This window comes from Lathamus discolor, chromosome W (genome assembly GCF_037157495.1).
Source record: "Lathamus discolor isolate bLatDis1 chromosome W, bLatDis1.hap1, whole genome shotgun sequence".
NCBI lineage: Eukaryota > Metazoa > Chordata > Aves > Psittaciformes > Psittacidae > Lathamus > Lathamus discolor.
The window spans coordinates 23,647,868-23,667,607 of record NC_088908.1 but is presented as its reverse complement, the minus strand read 5'-3'; the positions used below and the strand labels follow the sequence as shown (position 1 = coordinate 23,667,607).

General features: G+C 48.5%; 1 protein-coding gene across 5 annotated transcripts in view; it reads left to right on the top strand.

The window, feature by feature from the left end:
* Positions 1-19,085, top strand: part of LOC136004508 (uncharacterized) — a 47,371-nt gene extending 28,286 nt beyond the window's left edge. Inside the window, exons 2-6 of one of the 5 annotated variants that reach the window (XM_065661049.1) lie at positions 18-92; positions 3,227-3,407; positions 3,667-3,754; positions 9,725-9,829; positions 11,704-13,581. In XM_065661049.1, coding sequence (XP_065517121.1) covers positions 18-92; positions 3,227-3,407; positions 3,667-3,754; positions 9,725-9,829; positions 11,704-11,730 — 476 coding nt within the window. In that variant the 3' untranslated portion in view covers positions 11,731-13,581. Of the gene's footprint in view, positions 1-17; positions 997-3,226; positions 3,408-3,666; positions 3,755-9,724; positions 9,830-11,703; positions 13,582-14,904 lie in introns of those variants that run through there. The other 4 variants (XR_010608511.1, XR_010608506.1, XR_010608510.1 and 1 more) reach the window with 4 other exon arrangements.
* The last annotated feature ends 655 nt before the right edge of the window (positions 19,086-19,740 follow it).

Sequence of the window (19,740 nt, the reverse complement as noted above, 5' to 3'; positions counted from 1 at the left end):
CTGGTTTCCCTCCAAAGGGACATACAAGTGTGACGAGAATCGCATGTGGGTGAGCCTTGGAACTGGCAAGGAGGCATCTATCTGCAAGCCAGGTGAGAGAAGAGAAGCAGGAGCTGCGAGGAGCAGAGTAGGGGGATGACAGCGGTCTGCCTGGGCAGCCGAAGGGGATGCTCTCTAGGGCTGCTGCCAGCGCCTGCCAGCCTCAGGGTTCTCACCAGGGCCCTGCTCTGCCCCACGCAGTGTGCGGGAACCTGAAGACACCCCCGCCCCACCCCCCCCCAGGCAGATGCAGCACATGATCAGGCACCTGCTGGCTGGAAAGGGCAGCTTCCCCTGGCAGGGCTGGCTGGTGACCTGCCACAACCTCACCATGGGTGCCACGCTCATCAGTGACCAGTGTCAGCTGACCACTGGCAGGAACATATACCTGAACCACAGTGAGAACACCAAGCTGGGGGAGATTGCCCCTATGCCGCAGCTCTTCCTGGGTGGCCAGGAGCAGCCTGCTTTGGCTATTGAGCACATGGTGCTGCATCCCGGCTACCCTAAGGCTGTCAGGCATTGGGACAGTGTAAAATATGAACTCAATACTCTAAACAAGATAACAAGGGGACAAAGTCAATAAAGCAAAAGCAACAGCGCTGGGCGCATGACCGTAGCCAGAGGCGCAAGTGATTAGTATTTGTTACAGGTTTATATACTTTCACTATTGCATTAGTCACATACATATTCATAATCCCCGTGTATAGGCGGGGAATATTATAACTAGCTCCAGTGACTTATTATCATAAGTCTTCTCCTCTTGGCGTCTGCGCACTTCTCTCCAGTGACTGTGGGCAGGGGTCTTGAGGGTGAAGTAAGCAGTCTTCCTCTTGTGAGTAGGGGTCTTCAAGATGAAGTAAGCAGTCTTCCTCACAGTGTACTTTTCACCTTTGGCACAGTTGGACGCCCCAGTAATCACACAACTAGCTGAAACCAGCCACATCTGTAATTCTTCTGATAACTAGCAAAGATTTAAAACAGTGTGACCTTCCTGCAAAATTTATTGCAGGATGGGCAGACAAGGAGTATCCCAAGCTAGCAGATGTTTAGGAGGCTCTGTCTCTAAACTAACTGATAAGTAGAAGGATGGTGTGAAATCTCATGAATCTCATTCATGTTTAGTGGGGTCACTAAATCCTGTTATTTCACCGCAGACTTACAACACATTGTTCTTTAAAGCTAAAGATGCTTTAGAAGACTAGTGTGAAACAATTAACTCATGTTTAGTGGGGCCACTAAATTCCACAGACTTACAACATAAACACTGTTCTCTTTCTACAACCTAAGTTAAGCTAAAAAGTACTTTAACTCCGTATTTTCCAGGCACTAGCTTTTCTTATATCAAGCCCCCCCCCCCCCCCCTTCCTTCACCTTTACGGATTCTTTTACTATGTGACTTCATTTTGCTCAAGAGTTCTGGCCCTTTTTAACTTGTTGTCTGATCTTGTGTCTTTAGCGAGCTTCGTTTCTGTTACTGTAAACTCATACAGTTATATCCACATAACCACACCTATGATTTGTGAAAGCCGATACATTTATGTGTTTATCACATGCTTCATGCTGCACTATAAAGTTCTTTTAATGTTGTAAGAGTATGTTCCAGTTACAGAAGGGCAGAACTTTTTTTTTATGGCATCAGACTTGCATCACACATATATATTTTTGCAGTAGTGTTTTTTTGATCTTGTTTTGTTCTGTGCAACACTGAAATAGTTGTACTGATGTGTGAATAGATCAGTTAAATTAACTGAATGTACTCTAGATAAGATTTGTTACAGTGTAAAGTGCATGTTATGCACAAAATGCTATCACTATCCAGAAGTCTGATCCAGTCTGTTCTTCAGGTACAAGTTAAGGTCTTTTCATGTGATAGCTCTTAAGCATTTTTTGACGAACTATTCTTGGCATAACAAAATGCTGTTGATAGAAGGAAAGCAAGTGCCTGGAAAACTTAGGATTAAAATACTTTTAACTTAACCTAGGTCTAAGATAGAGAACAATGTTTGTGTTGTAAGTCTGTGGTGTGATAACAGAATTTAGTAGTGTTACTAACATGAGTGAATTATTTCTTACCATCCTTCTAATGAGTGAATTATTTCTTACCGTCCTTCTAATTATCAGTTGGTTTGGAGACAGTGACTCCCGAACATCTGCTAGCTTAGGATACTCCTTGTGTGCCCATCCTGTTTTGCTTGCAATAAATTTTGTACAAAGGTCACACTGTTCTAAATCTTTGCCAGCTATCAGAAAATTACAGATACGGTTGGTTTCAGCTTATTTGTGATTACTGGCCCATCCAACTGTGCCAAAGGGGAAAAGTACACCGTGAGGAAGACTACTTACTTCATCTTGAAGATCCCTGCCCACGACCATCAGAGGGCAGTGTGCAAGCGCCAAAAGGGAGGAGACTTATGATAATGAGTTCCTAAACTAATTGTAATAGCCCCACCGCTCTCTTGGGAACCTAATGAATATTCATGTTTGTGTGTAATAAATATCTGCTTGCTTAACCCCTCGGTATGCAAGTTAGGAGGAGTGATCCCCCTTGCACCCGGGCCCATAATAAACATACCTGCTTTATAACTCTCCTTGAGTTGTAGAGTCTGATTTCGTGCTTCACTGTAATTAAATGTGCTTTCATGGGCCAAGTGTGGAGCAGCATTTTGCTTTTCCTTGCTGGACCCAGGCCTTGCAGTCTGCCCTGGTGTGCTACTTGGAGGAGCAGGCTGGCCACAGTGTGGCCTCTGTCCACTTTCCTTGGAGTGTAATTTATGGGGCGGTAGCTGTGGGCTGTGTGTGGAGGGACATGCTAGTTTGCCTGGGGGGGCTTTTCTGGGCCTTCTGTGCTCATAGCATAGTGGGGAGGCTCACCCCACCTGCCCTGCTCAGACTCAGACACAGATAAGATCTGTGGTTCTGACTCTGCAGTGAAATTGAAGGTGTAGGGGAATGCCAGGGGTTTCTGGCAGCTAAAAGCCCACTCTCCTTTCTCCTATGAGTTAGTGTGCTAGGACCTAGGCACAAGGACTCAACCAAGCCATGGGTGAATGTCTTGTGTTGCAGAGGCTTGATAAAGGAGAGAAAGAAAAGCTTGTGGTGACTTCATGTGGTGGGGACTGGGGATGGGTATGGAGGCAGCAGCCCCTGCCAGCACAGTGATGGATCTTGGGGATATGTGCTGTAGCTGAGCTGGCCCAGAAGGCAAGGAAGGAGATTGCAGATTATCTGCCAGCTGGAAAAGATGAGCGTGCCAGGATTCCTGTGGAGCACGTCATCCATGAAGATTACTTTGTGGAGACCATGGAGATCCTGGAACTGTACTGCGACCTGCTGCTAGCCTGCTTCGGTTTGATTCAGTCCATGAAGTAAGCTCTGGCCTAGAGAGTGTGCTGTGGGAGAGGATCCAGGCCCCTGGACTCGGGGAGGAATGCTGTTAGGGGGCAGGCCTGGGGTACAGAAGGGGACCTGTGTTTGGGTGTTCTAGGGACTCCAGAGACTTTTTCTTCCCCAGGCAGGGAAGGTTCTGGAGCCCAGCAAGGAGGATGGGACCTTCAGGTTAAGCAGATTGAGCAGCAAAGACTAAATGCTTGGTGTGGAGATAAGATTGTCTTCTGTTATCCCTAGGGAGCTGCACTCTGGCCTGGCAGAAGCAGTATCTGCACTGATTTGGGCTGCACCACGACTCCATTCGGAAGTGGCTGAGTTGAAGATTGTGAGTTAGGGGTGTTACATGTGCAGGGTGGGTGTGATGCTGCAAGAAGCTGGTAGAAGTCTTTGTCTGGGTCTCTGTCATTAAGGCAGAGGACATGTTTTTATGGGCTCTGCAGATGGAAATCTCAGTATAGGTGTCCCTGGAGCATCAGGGATGGCCAAGACTGCTCAGCTAGGGTACTCGGTGGCAGAAATGAGAGCGATCCAGCAGATGTGCAGTGTGTGGTGGTGGGGAAAGCAAAGGTGTGCACATTCCCAGAGTTTCCCAGATACATTTATGTGTTTATCACAGACAGGCTGCCCAAGGCAGTTGTGGAATCACCATCCCTGTGTTATAAAAATTTCGTCTTAGCCATGATCTGATTCAATTATTTTATTACAATTGATTAATATCAAGAGGCAATAAGCAAGCAGCACTGGGTGTGCCGGGGAGTCTCCGCTACACCAGAGACGCACACCGGGGTCTTTGGGGTCTAGTCTCTTATACTTCTTGGTCCGGGGTTTCAGCCAATCCCTTCTTCTGTACCCGGATGCTGACGTGGCCCCTTTCCGTTATTCTTTTCTTGTTGCTGGGGTCTTTCTCTGGTTGCTGAACTTCTTGGTAATACATTAACGGGGAGATGTCTTTCACATGCAATTAACCACCATCTTAGCCCCATAAATTCCATTCCTTATCTGCTTACATATCCTGTAACAGGATGTACCTATCTCTTAGTTAGGTAACCCCCTTAAAGCATTCAAGCAGTTAATCAAAGCACTCTTTAAACAACAAAGGGGTTCCAAGCAGTTAAACAAAGCACCCTTTGAAAAACAAAGCGGTTGAGTAAGAGGGATTATTCCTTGGTTTCTTCTTCTCTCTCATCATTGTATTGACAGGAACATTTATCATAATCATGATCATTCCTATACATCCCACACAAGTGTCCTGGTTTAAACCCAACCACAAACCTGGTTCACTCACTCCCCCCCTTCTTGCCCTCCCCCTGCTCCTGGAGGGACGGAGAGGAGAACTGAAAAGAATGCAACTCCCACGGGTTGAGATAAGAACAGTTTAGTAACTAAGGTATAACACAAATCACTACTGCTACCACCAATGATAATAATGCTAAAGGAAATAACAAGAGGAAAGAATGCAACACCTCAGCACCAGCTGACTGATAACTCGCCCCACTCCCCCCCAGCCGAGCACCGACCGATACCTCATCCAACCCTGCAGTCCCTCTAGCCCTTCTGGGTCACTCCCAGTTACATCCTGGGCATGATGTGCTGTGGTATGGATTACCTCTTTGGCTAGTTTGGGTCAGGTGTCCTGTCTCTGCTTCCTCCCGGCCTCCCCTCCTCCCTGGCAGAGCACGAGGCTCAGAAAGTCCTTGGCCAGACCAAACATTAGAGCAGCAACTGAAAACATCGGCGTTATCAGCACTGTTCCCAGGCCAAAAGATCAAAACACAGTACTGCACTAGCTCCTAAGAAGGAGAAAAATGACTGCTGCTGCTCAACCCAGGACATTATCCACCCCTTATTCCATACCATTCATGTCATGCTCAGATCCCACATCTTCAATATGCCATCACTCTTACATATATATATACATCTACATATACACAGAGAAAAACATCATTTCTTAGTGCATGGACCTATAAAGCTGCTGAGTCCATCTCGTCCATGATGTCAGGCTCCATCTCTTGTAACAGTCTCTCAGAGCAGGAGAGGCTGTGTGCGGTGTTCACACTCGTGAATAACCTGGTCAATAGTGTCCATTGCTAAGTCCACCCCTCGATCATGAGTCCATCTCTATGTCGCATCTCTGCCCTGATGGCCTGAAGTGTCATGGGACCACCAGGTTCAAAATAATTCACTGTCCTCCTCAGCAATTTCTGCAGCTTGTTGCTGGGGACTCCATACAGCTGCCTTCCATCTCCGATGCTTCCAAAGCACTGGAGGGGCACAGTGGACCAGATACTCTCTCATACTGTCCCACACACCCTGCCACTCATGGCTGTCCAGCCTTGGGGAAGATCTCTTGTTCCTCCCATACTGTGGTCTAACCCCAGACAAGACCCAAACCTGACTTTGCTTGACTTCTGAGATCAGACAAAATGGTCGTGGGTAGAACACACTCTGTGTGTGTGCCAACATGCTGGTCCCCATCACAATCAGCAGGCAGGTCCCAAGGGTACCCAAAGGCCATTCAAACCCTTCAGAACTCTCCAATGATGCTGCTGTACTTGTCCCTGGGGCTGGTGCAGCTGCTGTGCTTGCCGGCTCTCCCACCACCAGCTTCTCTTTTCCTGAGTGCAGATCTTCCTGCTCTGCCTTGCTGGGAAATGCTGCGTGGGCTCCTGCATCCTCCTGGGGCTCGGCGGGCGGCTGCCGGGGGACGCTCTCGGCCGCCGCGGGGCTCGGCTCCTCCGCGGGGTTCGGCTCCTCCGCGGGGCTCGGCTCTTCCGCGGGGCTCGGCTCCTCCGCCGCCTCCTCCTGCTGCTCAGCAGCCGCCTTCCTCCCGGCCTCGGGCCCCGCTCCCGCCGCCGCCTGGTCCCCGGGGCCGCTCTCCCGGGCCGCTTCGGCCGCCGCCGGCTCCCGGGGCCGCTCCCCCTCGGCTCCCTGCAGCCTCACGAAGACGGAGGCGAGGACAAGGGCCAGGACGGTGAAGAGCAGCGGGACGGCCAGGTACAAGTCCACGGCCACGTCCATCTCTCCCTGCTGCTGGAGCCCAACCGTATTACAAGCCATTGCCATAAAGTACAGTGAAACAAGAACCTTAGCCCAGCCCCCACACTTGATAAACACTATCACAGCAAATACCGGCTCTAAGTAATTTACTACATTCTGAAACTCTGAGAGCAAGAGAAACAACTTTGAGAGCCCATAAATCAGCATTGTGACGACTATTAATCCGATCATCTCTGTCGTTATCTCAACCCTTCAAGCCCCACGTTGGACGCCAAAAAGAACTGTCGTGGTTTAAACCCAACCACAAACCTCGTTCACTCACTCCCCCCCTTCTTGCCCTCCCCCTGCTCCTGGAGGGACGGAGAGAAGAACTGAAAAGAATGCAACTCCCACGGGTTGAGATAAGAACAGTTTAGTAACTAAGGTATAACACAAATCACTACTGCTACCACCAATAATAATAATGATAAAGGAAATAACAAGAGGAAAGAATACAACACCTCAGCACTAGCTGACTGATAACTCGCCCCACTCCCCCCCAGCCGAGCACCGACCGATACCTCATCCAACCCTGCAGTCCCTCTAGCCCTTCTGGGTCACTCCCAGTTACATCCTGGGCATGATGTGCTGTGGTATGGATTACCTCTTTGGCTAGTTTGGGTCAGGTGTCCTGTCTCTGCTTCCTCCCGGCCTCCCCTCCTCCCTGGCAGAGCACGAGGCTCAGAAAGTCCTTGGCCAGACCAAACATTAGAGCAGTAACTGAAAACATCGGCGTTATCAGCACTGTTCCCAGGCCAAAAGATCAAAACACAGCACTGCACTAGCTCCTAAGAAGGAGAAAAATGACTGCTGCTGCTCAACCCAGGACAACAAGGTACAATGGTCACAAGGGGTTCCGATTCCACATAAAGTGCAATGGTGACAAGAACTCCTAAGTTGCTGACACGAATCATTCCTGTATACCTCACACCTGGAAGTGTTCACAAACCGTGTAGACAAGGCTCTTAGTGACGGGGTTTAGTTGTGAACTTGGCAATGCTGGGGTAAAGGCTGTACTTGATGATTTGAAGCTGTTTCCCACCCCGTTGGTTCATGATTCCCCCACTCCGTGCTGGGCTGTCTCGGTACCGTGCTCGTTAGCTTCCGGCCGCACCCTCCAGACCCGGAAGTCCCCCGACGGCCACGTGACCCCTCACCGTTTCGCCACTCTGGAAGTCTGTGGAGGGACTGGCAGTGCGTCTTGTCTAGCGGCTCTGGATTCTATGGTGGTTATCGTCCCTATAGGTTCTGGCCGCTGTGTCTATGGTGCAAGTGGCTAGAGCAGCTCTTCTCGCGGAGCACTGTGGGGCAGCAACGGCAGTGCTCGGGAAGTCGGTTTACGGTCGCTGAGACAACCGCAAGCCGGGTCGCGGCTGTGGCAGAGCTCCGGCGCTTACTTCCCCGCTAGCGCCTGTCTGCCCTCCCTGCGCGGCACGGTAGCGCTTGGCGGCGATGGCCGTGGCCGAGGCAACCGAGGAGTCGCTGCACCGGCTGGTGGGGACAAGCCCGGGTGCCAAGGCTGACGGGCTACTGCCGCAGCAGGGGAGCGCTGCTGCCGAGCAGCATGTCTTCAAGGCGCTGACACCACGGGCCTCCTTGTTGGGCCTGGATGTGCTGGTCACCCAGAAGCAGCAGGAACGTGAGGAGGAGGCGGCTGGTGGAAAGTGGTCCCGGGTCTCTTCCTACAAGGACTGGGAAGAGGGCCACGACAAAGTGAGCAACCCCGAGGAGGATGGGGATGAGGAAATCGTTCGGAGCAGCCGTGATGCTCGCAAGGACAGGCGATTTGTAGAACTCGCCAACAAATTTTAAGTTGACAAGCAGGTATTCTTTATTGCAGCGCTGGGAGACACAGGGGATAGCTCTTCCTACCGTATCTCAGCCAAACCCGAAATAGATTGTGGTTATATTGTTGCTTAACATACATAATCATTAAACATCATACATATTCATTAACCATCCGAGATACATAATTCCACGCCCATTTCTGCATGCACACAACTTGGTAGTGGTCTTTGGAGGTTGTTTACTTCCTCCAACAATCTTCATCACTTCTGGCAATCTTTGAAGCATGTGCAGTAGATAAATGCTTACACCAGCTTAATTGGTTCAGTAACACTGCAGACATAATCATCTTGTCCTACTTATCAGTTAGCTTAGCTGCAGCCCATCCTGGACATCTGCTAGTTTCAGCTACTCTTTATCTACACGTCCTGTTTTTCTGTCCTGTTTTTTTTTTTTTTTTACAATTATTTTTGTACTAAGGTCATAAGGACCTAAAACTATGCCAACTACAGCGATTTATTTTATACAAGGATTCTCATTATGTTCTTTGGCTGTATTCTGACTAGTTTTTGTGAAACATTTACCTGAGTTACTTTCCATTGCTATTGTTACAAAGCCATCAACCTTAACGTTATTTAGAACTGAATTTACTTATTTACAAAATATATTTCATTTTGTACTTCTTTGTCTCACAGGTGAGGTCTATGGGGTGGTGCTGGTGCTGTCAGTGGCACTGGGTGCTCCACGGCCGTTGGATCCCCACTGGGGAAACGAGCGTGAGGATGGGGTGTGAGTCCCATCTGCAGGGTTGCGCCCTGTGACAGGCAGGGCTGGGGGCACCTCTAATTCTGAGGAGCTCTGGCAAAGCTAATTTGCTGGCGCCCTCCCTGGGGCGTTATAGGTAAGAGTGCTGTTAGGCCTGGAAATGCCAGCCATCCCAGTTGTGAGGCTTCCTGATGCCTGGAGGCAGTGACCTGCTCAGAAGTGCAAGTGAGAGCATCAGCAGACATGGTGGGCTGTTAGCAAAGGATGGAGAGAGTGCTTTAGCCATAACCTTCTGATATAGCAGAGGTAGCCAGATATTCCTCAGCACTCTTGAGCTTTTATTCTCTCTGCTCTGCCTTTCCAGGCATTACCATTCTGTCCATGTGGAAGCACCTTCCTACACAGGGGGTGTTGGAGAGGAGTTTTAGGAACACAGCCAGCAGCAGGAAAGGGAACATCAGGACCATGGTGTTTTTGTCTCCTCCAAGGAGTGAGAAAGGGTGAAAGAAGGAATGCAGTAGGGATTGGGACCATGATCATAAATGGGACTGCGGTAACTGCTTAGAGACCTTTGTGCCTCTTCCTGCTTAGGGCTTGGGCTCATCTCTCAGCCTGTTTGCAGTCTTTTGCTAATGTTTGTGGTGGTTTCTGCAGCAGACTTGGGAACCCCTTTGTGCACTGGGCACCTGATCTCACTTTCCTTTTGCAGAGGAGCAGGACAGAAATCGTTACAACAGTAGGTCAGAGAGAGATGGCTCATCGGAGCACAGCAGCAGGAGGAACAAACTGGAGAGTCCCAGACATTGGCCCAAAGGTAGGAGTGAGACCCATTAGAGTTCTTGTGTGAGACCAAACAGGAAGGGGCTTGTTCGTCATCGTCGTTGTTTCCTCCTGTTTTTGTCAGAACAAGTGTGGGTCATAAAGCCTGTATCTTTTGATGTTTGTGGTTAGGGCAAACATAAAACTCCTAGCTTGACCTGGGTTTGGAAGCAATCTGCCAGAGCAGATTGTGTGTGTGAGCATCTGGCTGATGTCTGCACAGTGGGGTCTGTGTGATAGAAATTTGGTCATTTAATAATTTTCCTTGGAATCACCAGCCTCTTCTCTTGGGGGGGGGGGGGGGGGGGGGCAGATGGGTACCCTCTCTCCATGTTCCTTGCTAGAAGCTAGTGGCTCCTGGTCACTGGGGGAGTCACTGTTCAAACATCAGGTGCCAAACTCCATCTTCTCTGCTAGATGCAGCCATGCCATCTCACTCCAGCTGGGAGGAAGATGGTAGTGGCTACAGCAGTGCCTGTTGCTCTGTGGAATAATTAGAAATTAAACTTATATTTAAAATGTAGCATTGTTCACACATAAAGGGAAAATGGACTTTCAGGGGAAGATGTAGCTGCACTGGTATGCCAGGAATGTGTACTCCACAGTGGTTCCCATGGCAACCTTGACAGAGGATAGAGCAGAGTGGACATTCTTCAGCTACGCTCTGTCCTAACACCAGCAGAGATGGGAACTAGGTGGTACTAGAAACTGATAAGCTGCCTAATCGCTACCCTGAGCCAACAGTCTGTCATCTTTTGACAAAGTGCTGTCCTTTGTGTGAACTTTGCTTCATTATAATGCATTTTAATACATTATAATACAAAACCACACCTCCATCTCTAATGCTACCCACCTCCAAAGTGAGATCACCCATCTTTGAGCATGCTCTTTGAATTCTTTGTGGTATATACCTTTAAAAGTGAAGTGAGAGAATTTTACAGCAATAATAATAAAGGTATGTATGACTAGAGTCACTCAAGCTCCACCTTGAAGGTGAAAAATAGTATAATATGGCCCAACAAAGGGGGAATATGGGGGAAGACATCATCGTGGACAAGTTGAGGAAAATTCCATCAGCAGATTACCCTTGACTCCTGGGACCGGTTGACAGGCTGGACCTTTCTTCCCCCCCCCATAGGGATGCCTTTGGACACTGTATTAAGTGCTTCCCTGGGAAGAGCAGGAATCTCTATATAGAGTTGCTTTTCACTTTTTACTTTTATATTTTAAAGCCAGGCTGTGTTATTCATAACTTCATAACTTTATCATGCATTTGTATAACCTATTATTTGTGTGTGTTTTTGCAGACAGCGTATTTATCACTGGCAATCCATAAGAACCTGTATCTGTTGCTTTAATAAACTGCACTGTTTAAGTAGCTAATTGTAATAGTTTTCTCATTGAATGCAACCAAATCCTTCAGTGTGGCCATGCTAGTTCGTGAGCACGATTAGACTGAAGGTGCAGTGTGCTATTAGTGCATCCGGAATCGTGATTGTTCAATATATCAAACGTGACCAGACTGATAGTAGTAAATTGGACATCACTCAGAATCTAAGCCTAGCTGCACCCAGCCTCTCTAATATCTGAGGACCAGATAATATCTGGAAAGCAAAGGTGGTTTATTTTCTGCCAAATTGTCTTGCCTTTTAACACAACACACTCGCAGTGGGAATCTCACTCACCCATGCCTTCCTGTTGAGACTTGGAGTGCAGCCACTGGCCATCATCACAGCGGGACACAGACTGGAGAGACTGGGAGAGGTATCAGTGCCTGGGGCTGAACTGTTGAGCTGCAGAAAGGGGAAGGTGTGTGTAAGAGTTGCATCTGGCTGTAGGCACCAATTCCTCCCTCGTGCTGTTTTTTAGGTCTGTGAGGAGCAGGTACTTGGATAAGACACCACTGCCCACCCCATCGTACAAATACATGTGGGCTGATGACTGGACACACCTTCACCACACCACAGCTATCTAGAGGGAGAGGCGAAGAGCCTGGGCTGGGCGCTGGCAGGATTCCCTTCCCCTGTGCAGCAGGGAACCCTGTGTTGGGTGCTGTAGGATTTCCTCTGGAGCACCCGGGCCGGCACCTGGACTGATCAGCTCGCCCTTCCAGGGCGGCGCGCCAACAGGGAGGGCATTGCTTTCGAGACGGAGAAGGAGCGGCAGCAGTGGGAAGGCGACCAGCGGGTGAGAGGCGGCAGGCTGGCGAAGCAGCGGTGCGGACAGCGGGCTCGGGGCTGCCGGGCAGGGTGGCGGGCTGGCTCCTCCCGCGGCCAGATGCGGAGCGGCGGAAGCGCCCTGTCCGGCCTGCGGAGCTGCAGGGACCGGCGGAGCTCAGGGCCACACCTCTCCCCTCCCAGCAAGCTGACCGGGACTGGTACATGATGGATGAGGGCTACGACGAGTTTTGCAACCCCTTGGCCTACTCCGAGGAGTATGTGAAGAAGCGGGAGCAGCGCTTGCACAAGCAGAGGCAGAAGCGCATCTTGGCACAGTGGCAGCAGATCAATGAGGTAGGGGCTAGACGTGGGGTCAGCTGCTCTGAACATGTGGGGTTTGCTGCCCCTCCAGAGATCTTGCTGGCTGTGAAGCAGCCCTTGCTGTCAGGTGGGGAAGGACAGTGTGTGTCCTGGCCCAAGCTGAGCGAGGGCTCACAGAGAAACTACTGTTAAGTTCCCCTGGACAGTGCAACCCTGTGTCACCTGTGTGGGGCAGAATTCACAGCCAGAGTGACTGTGGTGGGTCACAGTGTCCAGGGCAGCAGGAATGTGGAGGGCTATGCTCTTGCTTTTCTGGGGTGTGAGTTACATTGTGAGGGTTGTTTACTGTTGGCCCAGTGGATGGTGGGGGCTACTGCCCTCAACACGAGTGGGATTATGTCCCAGCTTCCTGGTATGTTCCGAGTATGGTAGGGGCCTTGTAGACAATGTCTGTCCTGCATTTCCTTGGAGACAGTCTTGTTGACCATATGCTTCATATGGCCGATCTGTGTTTCCTGTACTCTACTGCTTCCAGTTACTGTTTCTTCCCTAGGCTAGAACCATCAGTTTGATCCTATTGTCGGTGTGGGGCCCAGACCCCTGAGCTCTGGTGTGATCTCTTGGGCTTTCTCTGGGGTTTCTATGTACTTTCTGATATGTTGTTTCCCATAGCATAACAAGTGCTGGGAGACGAATTGCATGCTGGCCAGTGGTGTGGTTCATCAGACTGAAGTGGATGAAGATTTTGAGGAGGAAATCTCTGCTCAAGTGCATTTGTGGGTGCACAACCTGGTACCCCCTTTTCTAAACAGATTGTCTTCACAAAGCAGGTAGAGACTGTGGCTGAAAGCATTAATGGCAGGGAGCCCCACAAGTGTGAGCTCTTTGTATTGCTTTCCTCTAGCCAGAGTCAGTCATCCCTGTCAAAAATGCCACCTCAGATTTGTCCATCACAGCCTGGAAAAGCAGCCAATTGGTGCGCAAGCACAGGGAGCAAAAGGAGTGTAAGAGGGTATTGTGGAGAAGTGGCTAACAGAGAAAGGTCACATTCCCATCAACGAGCTGAAATAGAACATTTGTTTAGAGAATGATGCAGACTTACTAGCACCAGATAATGAGGAACTGAAGAACACCGGCAAACAGCAACATGCTATGACCAATCACAGCCAAGGACACTAAGCGATAAGTGCATGAGAAAGAGGATGGTGGGGGGCTGCACGGTGTAGCTGCAAAAGTGTAGAGCTTACGCAATGCCTTATTTGTGCCAGAACCAATCAAGTGCCTAGTATTTGCATATTCACTGTTATATAAACCAAAGGTAGAAGCCCAATAAACGAATCGTGCTTATTGATCACAATGGTCGTGTTGATTCCTCCCTGCTGCAACAGGGTATAATGTGACGTTTTGGCTTACTACCCTGCTGTACACATTATGTAGTGCCTCACAGCCTTTGTTTGGAGTTTGCAGAGTACAGGCTTTGACAGCAGTGATGATAAGGAGTTCATATTTGTATGATCTAGGATATCCTGGCAGTCCAGCTCATTGCATTGCCTCATTATCCTGGGTTCAGCTGTGGCAGTTATTTTTCTCCTTCCTAATAGCTGATGCAGTGCTGTGTTTTGGCTTTAGTCTAGGAACAATGCTGATAACACACCAATGTTTTAGTTGTTGCTAAGTACTGCTTACTCCAATCAGGGTCTTCTCAGTCTCATGCTCTGCCAGTGAGGAGGGGCCCAGGAAGCTGGGGGGAAGCAGAGACAGGACACCTTAGCCAAACTAGCCAAAGGGGTATTCCATACCACAGCATGTCATGCCCAGTATATAAACTAAGGGGAGTTACCCGGAAGGCCCAGATTACTGCTTGGGTCAGCCTGGATATCAGTTGGTGGATGGTGAGCAATTGTATTGTGCATCACTTGTGTTTATTGGGTGTTTTTCCCTTGCCCTTTTTAGTTTTATATTCTCACCCCTTGTTATTTCCCTTATCATTATTATTGCTGGTAGTAGTAGTAGTTTTGTATTATACTTTAGTTATTGGACTGTTCTTATCTCAACCCATGGGAGTTACATTCTTTCTATTCTCCTCCCCATCCCGCTGGGAGTGGGGGGGAAGAATGGGGGAAGTGAGTGAGCATCTGTGTCATGCTGAGTTATCGACTAGGCTTAAACCACAACAGTCCTTTGTGGTGTCCAATGTGGAGCTTGAAGGGTTGAGATAATGACAGATCTGACCAGAGTGTGTCTAATCATATTTGTAATAAGCATTCAGTATTTTGGATTAATAGTCACTCATCACAATGTTGATTTATTTGCTCTCAGAGTTGTTATGCTTGGTCTCAGAGTTTCAGCATGTCACACCTTACTCACAGCCAGTATTTGCTGTTTTAGTGTTTCTCAATTTTGGGGCCTGGGCTGAGGTTCTCATTTTGTTGTACCTTATGATAATGGCTTGTGATACAATAGAATAATTGATCATGAAACTACTCTGGTATGCATTCTCAGTGTGGCCATCACCTCTATACTTTGGGAAGGAATGTAATGGGGATTATTAACAATCACACCTTTTTTCTTCTTTTTTTTTTCCCCTCAGAGGGTCAACCTTTGAAGGAGATATTCCCTCACACCCTCCACTCCCTCACCAGACTATTTACAGCAGCATTTGAGAATTCTAAAGGTTTTGGATGGCCTTTGGATACTCTTGAAACCTGCCTGCTGCTTGTACTGGGAATCAGCATGTTGCCACAAATACTGCATGTGCTTTACCCATGGCCATGCCACCCTGAGAATCCCTAATCTCTCCTGATCTCGGAAGCTAAACAGTGTCAGGCTCGGGTCTTGTCTAAGGTTACACAACAATCTAAGAGGACCACCAAGAGATTTTCCCCAAGGCTGGACAGTCGTTAGTGGCAGTTTGTGTGGGATTGTATGGGCAAGTATGTAGGCCAGTAGGTCCCTCCAGTGCTTTGGAACTTCACCCCTGAACAAGTGCAAAATCTGGAAAAACTAGTAAAACACTTAAACAAGGTGTGCTATTGTCCTGGCAATACCAGAGAGGGACAAATCACCTCAGTGTGCTGGGGCTTGGCCTACGCCTACAGAGCTCTGCTCAACACTATCCAGCACCTTCAAAGGGGAAAAAGATGTCTCTGGATTTGATGGCAAAGCAGCAGACAACATAGCTAATCAATCCCCAAGCACAGCAGCTACACCAACCCCAACCACAGATGCTGCAGTCACTCCAAACCCAGTGAAAGACACTGCAGCTGCTCCAACCCTAGTGGCAATGCACCGCAGCCACTCCAACCCCGGTGACAGACACTGCAGCTAAACCAAAGGACCAATCCATGCCAATGTCAATTGCTGCTATAAGTAAGGGGAAAAGCAAACGAGAGCCACAAAGAGCAACTCGTGCAGTGAAGAAAGATGAAGACCCAATGCGTGTACTAGAGGGGCCAGCATCTGAACAAGAGTTATTAATACAGGAATCAGAGGAAGAAGAAGAGGTAACTTCTCGATCCCAGACCTCAACCAAGCTGCGGGATATGCAAAAAGATTTCAGCCATCTTCCAGGTGAAAACATCATCACCTGGTTGCTCCAGTGCTGGGACAATGGGGCCAACAGTCATGAACTAGAAGGTAGCCAAGCAGCCAAGCAGCTGGGATCACTTGCTAGGGAAGGGGAAATTGACAAAGGGATTGCAAAAGAGAAATGAGCCTATAGCCTTTAGAGGCAGCTCTTGGCAGCTGTGAAGGAAAGGTTTCCCTACAATGACCATGTTATGTGTCACTCAGCCAAGTGGACCATGATAGAGAAGCATCCAGTACCTGAGGTAATCAGCCATTCTAGAGATGATCTGTCATAGGCCAGATGGCACCCTGTTGCCCAAGAGAGAAGATATAGGAGGTACACACCACGGGCCACCCTATGGTTTATCTGTGGGATCATGGAGAAGACATGAGAAAATGGGATGGAAAACCTGACTCAGTTCTGGAGGAACAGGTGTGTGAAGAGGAAGACAACGGTCAAGGATGATCGTCCCAAGAAAGTTGCTGCTCCATTCTTCGGAGAAGCTTCCCAGATGGGGAATGGAAGACCTTATTTTACTCTTGTGATAAGGAATTGTAATCCTTTTCTACAAGACATAAGTGGACAGTCATGATTGCTATTAGAGGGGCCCTGCCTCCAGCCAGGAGGAGGAGAGGGACAATTGGGTTTACTGGACTATGTGAATCAGATGGCCTGGCACATCAGTCCCACAGGACTATAAGGCTCTAGTAGATACCAGTGCACACTGTACCCTGATGCCATCAAGCTGTCAAGGGGTGGAACCCATTTGTATTTCTGGAGTGACAGGAGGATCCCAAGAGTTGACTGTACTGGAGGCTGAAATCAGCCTAACTGGGAAGGAGTGGCAAAAGCACCCCATTGTGACTGGTCCAGAGGCTCCATGCATCCTTGGCATAGACTACCTCAGGAGAGGGTACTTCAAAGACCCAAAAGGGTACTGATGAGCTTCTGCTATAGCTGGCTTGGAGACAGGAAACTGAGCAGCTCTCCACCTTGCCTGCTCTCTCAGAGGATCCTTCTGTTGTGGGGTTGCTGAAAGTCGAAGAACAACAAGTGCCAATCACAACCACAACAGTGCACCAGCAGCAATATCACACCAACCGAGATTCCCTGATTCCCATCCATAAGCTGATCCGTAGACTGGAGAGCCAAGGAGTGATCAGCAGGACCCGCTCACACTTTAATAGCCCCATATGGCTAGTGCGAAAGTCTAATGGAGAGCGGAGACTTAACAGTAGGCTATCGTGGCCTGAATGAAGTCACACCACCATTGAGTGCTGCCGTATCAGATATGCTAGAACTTCAGTATGAACTGGAGTCAAAGGCAGCCAAGTGGGATGCCACGATTGATATTGCTAATGCATTTTTCTCAATTCCTTTGGCAGCAGAGTGCAGGCCACAGTTATCTTTTACTTGGAGGGGTGTCCACTTGGAACCGACTGCCCCAGGGGTGGAAACATAGCCCTACCATCTGTCATGGACTGATCCAGACTGCACTGGAACAGGGGCAAGCTCCAGAACACCTGCAGTACATTGATGACATTATCGTGTGGGGTGATACAGCAGAAGAAGTCTTTGAGAAAGGGAGGAAAATAATCCAAATCTTGCTAAAAGCTGGTTTTGCCATAAAACGGAGTAAGGTCAAGGGACCTGCACAGGAGATTCAATTTTTGGGAATAAAATGTCAAGATGGATGTTGCCAGATCCCCACAGATGTGATCAACAAGATAACAGCAATGTCTCCACCAACTAATAAGAAAGAAACACAAGCTTTCTTGCATGTTGTGGGGTTCTGGAGAAGGTACATCCAAATTTACAGTTTGATTATAAGCCCTCTCTATCATGTGACCCGGAAGAAGACTGATTTTTAAATGGGGCCCTGATCAACAACAAGCCTTTGAGCAAATTAAACGAGAGATAGTTCATGCAGTAGCCCTTGGACCATTCCAGACCGGGCAAGATGTGAAAAAATGTGCTTTACACCGCAGCCGAGGAGAATGGTCCTACCTGGAACCTCTGGCAGAAAACTCCAGGCGAGGCTTGAGGTCAACCCCTCTTCTTTTGGAGTCGGGGATACAGAGGACCGAGGCCAGCTATACTCCCACTGAAAAAGAGATACTGGTAGCCTATGAAGGGTTTCAAGCATCTACTGCGCATGCTTCAAAGGCTGCCAGAAGTGATGAAGATTGTTGGAAGAAGTAAACGACCCTCAGAGACCACCACCACAATTCTGTACGCATGCAGGGAAATTTCTGGAAAATGATATAATCCATATGTAGCCACGTGAATATGTATGTATGCTCAGTGACTGTATAAGGACGGCTTGTGTAGCAATACTGGGACACACGTTAGGAGGAGCTATCCCCCGTGTCTCCCGGCGCCACAATAAAGAATACCTGCTTGTTGATACAGGGTTAATAAATGTACAAGGGAACAATACAGGGGATTGTATAAGAGAGTTAGAAGAATTCCTTGCTTAAACAAAAGTATTGTCTGTTGTAAACACCTATCATGCTTACTAAACAGAACAAGGCATAAACTACTGATAAGGGGAGGAGACAGAGGCCTGATTCTACTGATAAGCAACTATTGACAAGGAAATGCGAATGTCTGGGTCTATTGATAAGGGGGAGAAGCTGATGATTTATGGATGAGATACCGACTAAGCCCTAAAAGCCATGCGCGAAGATTAAAAGGTGAAAAGTTTAAGAAGAGGAAGACTCATTTACTTCATCATGAGGACCCCTGCCCACAGGAGGAAGACTCATTTACTTCATCTTGAGACCCCTACCCATGACCAGAGGGGGCACTGCGCAGGCGCAAAGGACCTTCTAGCTCATTATAATACGAAGCGGGGACAGATACTAAATATGTATAGGCGTATCAGTAATCTAATGCATATGTATGCCTTAAGGGAATAAATGTAAAGGAAAAACGACCCTGGGTGTGCATACTTTGGAGGAACGATCCCCATGCACCTCAGCGCTGAATAAAGCATACCTACTTTACAACTTTAACGAGTTGTGGGGTCAATCCGCGTATCACTGTCAACTTAAAACTTTGTTGGCAAGTTTGTTCCTTGAGTTTTCTCCGAATCAGTCTGGCACCCCAGATGGGACCCTCTCTGCTCGGCTGCAGGACCCCCTGAGAACAGGGCTCCCTAGGGCCCTCAGGAATTTTTCCTGGAGGGACCCCTTGACTCATTTGGATCGCTGCGGGAGCAGACAAGGACCATCTTCATAAAAGGTATTCTTTTCTTTTGTATAGTCTGTAAGGTGCAGGGGGCATCTTGCATAAAGAATAAATTGGTAACTGGGTTGGTTTGGTAAGCGTACGCAAGGTTTGGAATCCTTCCGTAAATTGAGATAGGAAATCTCGTAGGTCAAGGCATATACCTGGCTGCTAGTGTCCGTTTGGTATACACCCACAAGAAGCAGGGGGCTTCTTGTTGTTTGTGTCCTGCAAGATGCAGTGGGCATCTTGTAAAAAAGGTTTTGGATTTTACTGGTATACACTCACAAGAAGCAAGTGGTATCTTGTGGTTTGGGTCATACAAGACGCAGGGGTGCTTGTGGAAATGGTTTTGGGTCCAGTGTGCTATCAACAGCCCATAAGGGATTTGATTCAGTGATGCTGTCAGCGTGGGTCCCTGAACAGTTTAGTTGAATCATCCTCCGACACAGTGGGCTGTCCAGTACGGTTCCCACAGTGGGATGCAGACAGGCTGGTCGGACACAAGGGTCTCATCCTTCTTGGGACACTGACAAGCTGGTCAAATATGAAGGGTTCAAGGAAACCCCCCTATTAATGTTACAATATGGTCTGAGCCATAGGGGTTAGGAAGTATTGCTTTTGATT